We start from the raw sequence: 7,322 nt of genomic DNA on the forward strand, positions 1-7,322 counted from the left end.
GCCCTTTTGCGGTTGTCTGGAACTCCTTGCAGTTCATTGGCTTCTAGAAAGCTTTCAAAACGGGTCATATACGTTCCCCATTTCTCTCTAGCTGGGTCAAACGGTGCGGGCGGAGTGTAACTGGCCATCTCCGCGTTTCTGTCCTGTGTTTGCTGGGTTCGATTCTTCTGTGCTTCAGCTCGGTTCTGGTGCTCCTTAACCTCGAGATCCCATCCTCGTCGCCAATGTTAGGTTCGGGAAGTAACGAGGCTGGAGACCAAGGTAGTGATAACAGCTCTTTAATATAGGGTGAACCCAGCAACTTGGCTGGGGAAAAACCTCTCCTTATATACATTTTACCAGGCGGCTTCAACCAATCAACAACGTGCTTGTTTCCCGCCAAAACCATTTAAACCAATTAAAGATACATAACAATTATAAAATTATCGGTGTAAGAAAGGAAGGAACAGTTTACCCTTTACTAGACACTATATAAATACCTACTGATCTTTATAATCAAATTCTACAAAGTTTTTAAATACACGTGACAGTCATATGAATTGTAGATGTTTTTTCTATATTTACAAATGTTTATATAAACATTAACAAAATATTATTTGTACCACTTTAAGAATATTGCACCACACTTTAAAATAATTTGGCAAATTATCTAAATAGAAATACTCATATTTAAAAAGCCATCTGCTTTTTTAAGGGCCCTAGATGGAATACGGTAGTGACTGAATTATTAAGAAAACCCTTAGCTACGTTTAGTTTAATAGATATATATATATTTCAGTTTAATTTTGTACAATTCAAGATGGTACAGATAGTGTTCCCTCTTCCTATTATGTTTCAGAGTTAAAAAAAGTTATCATGGTTAAATTAACCACAGGCAAATATATTATGTTAAAAAATTCATCTCTTCAAAGTGTCTATATGTGAAGCAAAAAAATGAAGATCAAAGGTGACTTTGAAGAATCTTATTTCATTCCAAGTTTAAAAGAGAATAATCCCTCTCTACAGGCTCTTTTGAGCAGACTTGAAGCTACCTTGGGCTGACAGATGCATAAGAATGGAGTAACAGACAGGTCAATTTTAAGATACTTGCCAGAAATGGCCTCTAACTTTAGCTGGAGAAGCCAAAACCCAGCAGATATAAACTTAAAAGTACTGTATAGGATACAAGTATGTACCTTGTTTATTTTCTGGGATACCATGCTGGTTTTCTGGGATACCATGCTGGCTCTGCACTACATCCTACAACATCTTGAGTCTCCAAAGACCTATGCAAGGGTCCTTTTTGTAGACTTTAGTTCAGCATTCAATACCATCATTCCAGACATTCTTCTAACTAAGCTAAACCAGCTACAGGTACTGGAACAGACTTGTAAGTGGATCACAAGCTTCCTAACAAACAGGAAGCAGCAGGTGAAGCTAAGCAAGATCACATCAAATACCTGTACAATTAGCACAGGGGCCCCCCAAGGCTGTGTGCTCTCACCACTTCTCTTCTCTCTGCATACCAATGACTGCATCTCCAATGATCCATTTGTTAAGCTACTGAAGTTCGCAGATGACACAACAGTGATTGGTCTCATTCGAGACAATGACGAATCCGCATATAGACGAGAGGTCGAACGACTAGCCTTGTGGTGCAACCAAAACAATCTGGAACTGAACACACTCAAAACCGTAGAAATGGTGGTAGACTTTAGGAAAAACCCTTCCATACTTCCACCTCTCACAATACTTGACAACACAGTATCAACAGTAGAAACCTTCAAATTTCTGGGTTCTATCATATCGCAAGATCTCAAATGGACAGCTAACATCAAAAACATCATTAAAAAAGGACAACTAAGAATGTTCTTTCTGCGCCAACTCAGTAAGCTCAAACTGCCCAAGGAGCTGCTGATCCAATTCTACAGAGGAATTATTGAGTCTGTCATTTGCACCTCTATAACTGTCTGGTTCGGTTCTGCAACCCAACAAGAAAAACACAGACTTCAGAGGATAATTAGAACTGCAGAAGAAATAATTGCTACCAACTTGCCTTCCATTGAGGACCTGTATACTGCACGAATCAAGAAGAGGGCCGTGAAAATATTTGCAGATCCCTCGCATCCTGGACATAAACTGTTTCAACTCCTACCCTCAAAACGACGCTATAGAGCACTGCACACCAGAACAACTAGACACAAGAACAGTTTTTTCCCGAAGGCCATCACTCTGCTAAACAAATAATTCCCTCAACACTGTCAGACTATTTACTGAATCTGCACTACTATTAATCGTTTCATAGTTCCCATCACCAATCTCTTTCCACTTATGACTGTATGACTATAACTTGTTGCTGGCAATCCTTATGATTTATATTGATATATTGATCATCAATTGTGTTGTAAATGTTGTACCTTGATGAACGTATCTTTTCTTTTATGTACACTGAGAGCATATGCACCAAGACAAATTCCTTGTGTGTCCAATCACACTTGGCCAATAAAATTCTATTCTATTCTATTCATTTTGTTAATATTTTTAGGCAGACAAATATTTTATTAGGATACCAGCTATGAGACACATCGACAACTTTTAGTTCCTGCCTTAAAATAAACAAGTGAAATGTTTCTGGCATCAGAGTACAGATGAAGACTGTTGAAAAATATAAAGGATTAAAAAAAAGCAGCAACAGCATGGCTTAAAGTTCAGATATGTCAGAAAACCACAGGCTTTTTAAAAAACAGAAAAACCTTTGATTTACCTTTCAACAAGGTATGATAGGATATTTATATTCAATAGGGATCTTTATTTTAAAATAATTTAACTAGACTTCAGAGTACGAAAATACTTTTCTGGTCCAATGGTCCTAGTAAGATACCCATTAATGACTTTAATATCGCCTCCTTTATTGCTTTTTCAAAATTAGGCTGCAAAACATTTTGTTTTCTTTTGCACTAACAAAAGCCCTTCGAGGCCACCTTGAGTGTGTCGCCACTGGAAACGCACCATGCCAAATCTTTCAAATTCTGCCACGGAGGCTTATCAGAACTTAGAAGTGGCCGAAAAGCACCTTCCCTTTAACGGGACGGGTTAAAGAGAGAAGTTTTTGGCGGGAACACGGTTTGGTGGGGAGAGGGGAATAACGAGGGAGGGCGCGCGCGCGGCCGGCTCTCTGCAGCTTGCGGCCCGTTTAAAGGGGAGGGCGCATGGCAGGAGCGAAGGCCCGAGCGCGCGCGCACAGACACGGCCAGAGGCAAACGGACGCGACGCCGAGAAGGAGCGCGCGCCCCTTCTTCCACGCGACGGTTGCCCGTTTAAGAGGGGGAGAAACGCGCGCCGCGGGCGGCAGACGAAGCAGTCGCTCCGCGTACGCGGGGCACCTTTCGCTCCTCCGCAGCGGCAGCCCACGCTCGCGGGGACCGACGCAGCAGCAGAAACATGGCGGCCACGGAATCCCTTCTCGAGTCCGTCAGACGGTCGTTTTTGCTCCCGCAGCCGCAACTTGCGCCGCTCCCTGGCAGCGGCCGCCCTCAGTTGCTCTTTCTAGCCCCCCCTCCCTCCGTCCCTCCCTCCGCGCTTTAAATTTAAAAAACCATCCCGCTTTCCCCGGGTCGGTTTGCGCGTGTACAGATGGCGAGAGAACAAGCTGTGTTGAAAAGGGAGGACGTCCCCGGCTGTTTCCCCTTTTCCCGCCCAGGCTGGCTTACATCCGACGGAGTCAGGTTTCGTAACTCCAAGTGGATCCGTTTCTTCATGTCCATGACGGCGACGGGACGAACGGGACGGGCCCGAGTTCAGGCCCTGCGCTTACTGTGCCGAGTCAACTCGCAGGGAAGCGGCGGAGGGGGAGTTGCAGGCAGGAGGAGGGCGGGAGCGCTCGGCGCCTCCTTCGCTGCGACTGCAGTTAAATTGGCAACGGGGCCCTTGGCTGGAGTGAGCCGAAGCAAAGCGACGGAGTGGCCGCCAGGAGGCGCAGCGGAGGCGTAGAAGAGGCTGCCCGGAACTTCCTCGTCCAAACCACACCCTTCTCTCCTTGCTGACAGTAGCGTCGCCCCAGCCACTGCGGTCTTTCTCCTGTGGCGCCGTATTTCTACAAGCAGTGGTTCTTTAAACCCTTTTCCGATTAATATTCCCCCTCCTCGCAGGAGATTTATAGAAGTTTTCCCATCCCAAGTTTCTTTTGACCAAGCATAACGGAAGAGTTAGGCTCTCAAAAGGTCCGTAATACGAGCCCAAAATGCAACAAATAACGCCAAATGTATACAGGAGTGCTGTTCCTTTCCTACGTGGGAAATAAGGAAGGAGTTTACCTCGGACGTTCCTCTGAATGTGCTATGTTTAATCTTCGACATACGAGCCCTATTCGTGGATGAAGTGCAGAGGCTGATTTTATACATTGCACAAAGTTCTACGAATAGCCCCAATTATAGTTTGTTGGATTAAAAAATAAGAAGCCTAAACACATCAGAATGTAGCCTAAAAAATGGAAATCTGTTATTCAGAGTAGTTGGCATTGATACATTCTTAAAAATCTAGTGACTAGTCCAAGAATGTTTCTCTCCTTTCATAAGTTTTGTATTGGCCATTGCTTTACTCTTGCAAATCCTCATTTGTTTTCCCATAGCTTGGATCTTCTTTTTTCCTCTCAAGTACAGAGATAAATGGTAGTTACCAATAATATTATGAGTACTAGATTCATTCAATTATTAAAGCAGGAGAAAAGAGATGGGGGACTGGCCCTATAAGTTTACTGAGATTCGACAGCATAGCTTCCTACCATTCTGAGATAGGATCCAGCTGGAAATTATACCAGGCATCATAAATTAAAAATAAATCCCCTCTATTATATTCATATTTCATGTACTGCACAATTTGAAATTATTCCCATTATCTTCATTAAAAGACAGGCATTCGGCAGAACTTGTCATTTTAAATCTGACCAATCTGAGCAACTTCATAATAGTAATTTTTTATTTATTATTCACCTGTTGATTGATGAGTACAAGTGGTTTTCTGTCATACTTGGTAGTCTTGTTATGCCTTCTGGGTTTCTGGAATTTAGAAATAACTGATGGGTAACCGAAGGATGTTTATTTTTAATCTCTTACTAATTAGGTAATGTTTATAACTAGACTGCTCATACCTTAAATATTTTGATTGCATAGACATGAACGGGCATTCTAACCACTCATTCAGAGTTTGGGTGGTGTGCAAATTTAATAATTAAGTGAGCATTGTGATCTTATGGTATTAATGCAATGATGCAAGGTTCATTGAAATACCATATTTTCTTCTTTTACCAGATCATTTAAAATGTGCATGTTATTTGTTAATAGCAGTGTAACATACACAAATCAGTTAATGCTGTTTTCCTCAACATGGAGAACACTGATGCTTTTAGGCAGTTATACAGTATAGTAAGCCATAAACTAATAATCATGTTTTATACTTATCGGTTGTGTGAACCTGGCCAATGTAGTACTGTAGGTTTATTAATCAGTGAATAATATTAACCCAGAAAATAGAATTGAATAAATCATAATTCAATTAACAATTATGACTCCAGGCATATGTCTTCCTAGTGAATGTCTGACAAGAAAAAGACCCAGACCCAAAAGATAGTCCAACAACTGTACTAAAAGTCAAAAGCCAGTTTGAACATTACTTATGGAAGGACAATAGCCAAGGGCATGTGTGTGGCAAGTTGTTTCAAAAAACAAGGCTACCACAATGATAGCCGACTTCAGAATGCTGACCATCCCCTTCCTCAATGATTATACAGGGCAGGCAGATGATATTTGGGGACATGATTCCTAAGAATGTACCTTGGATGAAATAATGAAATAGCAGAAAATATATCATCAACAGAATTTTTCATCCTTGAAAACCAGCTAATTTATCTTTTGGGCTTTTCTGTTGCTTATCATTTTTGAAACAAGCTACTACTTGTTAAATGTTTACTTTACAAATTCTACTTTCAGGATGAATATAGATCAAATGTGTCTCCACAGATTTGCAAATTGTGTTCAGACTTACATTTTTAAAAAGCCCTGTACTATATAAAGTGTAGTATTAATCACACAACTTTGAGTATTTACAGTACTCCATTTATATGATATCATAATACTTCTATTTCAACAGCAGGTGATGCTCATGTTATATAATTATATGTTTGTGTTATAAAAGAAATGGCTGAATGGCAAATGGTTCATTTTGACTAGCTTGTACCAGTTATATTTTATTAATAATTAAAATAAATTATTTACATGGCCACTAATAATTTCTTAAGAAAAAATTTATGTCAGGGTTCCAAGTAACACCCCCAACGAAAGAAAACGCCGAGGCTGAAAGTTCCTCAATGTTCCACTTTATTAGAGATGTCATATTGGCACATCTAGGAAAACCTGAATCTGAAAACTTCTGGGTTTTCCCCACCCAAAAGAAAATCAAAGTCCCTTCCCCTGTACCCACATCTTCACCACATGGTCCAATCAATCCACCGTCCCAACTGGAGATGCCTCCCAGTCACGCCACTCCAGGTGCAGGCTGAACGTCTTTGACTCCCAGAGAAAAGAACGTTATTATTGGCTAAATATATCTACAACTCCATGCAATTCCCCGCCTAGTTTCCTACAGCACTAAATGTGGCAGCCCTGAAGATTCAAAGAAAAAGATAGCCTTCAGGGCTGACAACTTATTTATTTAAAATATTTGAATGGTGAGATGGCTAGTAACAAATATACAGATAACAAAATTTTAAAATTTAATAACCTATCATACCCTCTAGCATTATACAAATAGTCTTTGACTTACAAACATTCATTTAGTGACCGTTCAAAGTTGCAACAGCACTGGAAAAAAATGACTAATGACTATTTTCATACTTGTAACCATCGCAGTATCCACATGATCAAAAATTGGACTCTTGGCAGTTGGTTCATATAACAATTGCAGTGTCCTGGAGGTCATGTGATCACCCTTTATACCTGACAAGCAAAGTCAATAGGGAAGCCATATTCACTTTAACAAAAGTTGCTAAACTGCGGTGATTCACTTAACTGTGGCAAGAAAGGTTATAAAATGGGGCAAAGCTCACTTAACAAATGTTTCACTTGCCACATAAATTTTGGATTCAATTGTGGTTGTAAATCAAGGACTACCTGTAACCCAATCACAAACCATAAATGATCTAATGCCTGAGGGAAAAGCCAGCTTTCTAGAAGGATAGGATTCTTCTGCACACAAGGGGTGGTTCCACAAAGTAAGCACAATTATGGAAAAGCTTCCTAGGTCCCAACAGAAGATAACATTTAGAGGGAACCTGGAATGAGCGCATCCAA

General features: G+C 40.7%; 1 protein-coding gene across 5 annotated transcripts in view; it reads right to left on the reverse strand.

Annotated features, from left to right (window-relative positions):
- ANP32B (acidic nuclear phosphoprotein 32 family member B) overlaps nucleotides 1-4,069 on the reverse strand; it is a 42,764-nt gene extending 38,695 nt beyond the window's left edge. The window contains exon 1 of one of the 5 annotated variants that reach the window (XM_058165903.1): nucleotides 3,690-4,069. In XM_058165903.1, the coding sequence (XP_058021886.1) occupies nucleotides 3,690-3,743 (54 nt within the window). In that variant the 5' untranslated portion in view covers nucleotides 3,744-4,069. Of the gene's footprint in view, nucleotides 1-1,175; nucleotides 1,984-3,362; nucleotides 3,666-3,689 lie in introns of those variants that run through there. The other 4 variants (XM_058165905.1, XM_058165902.1, XM_058165906.1 and 1 more) reach the window with 4 other exon arrangements.
- Between the last annotated feature and the right edge of the window lie 3,253 nt (nucleotides 4,070-7,322).

This window comes from Ahaetulla prasina, chromosome 2 (assembly GCF_028640845.1).
Source record: "Ahaetulla prasina isolate Xishuangbanna chromosome 2, ASM2864084v1, whole genome shotgun sequence".
Lineage (NCBI taxonomy): Eukaryota > Metazoa > Chordata > Lepidosauria > Squamata > Colubridae > Ahaetulla > Ahaetulla prasina.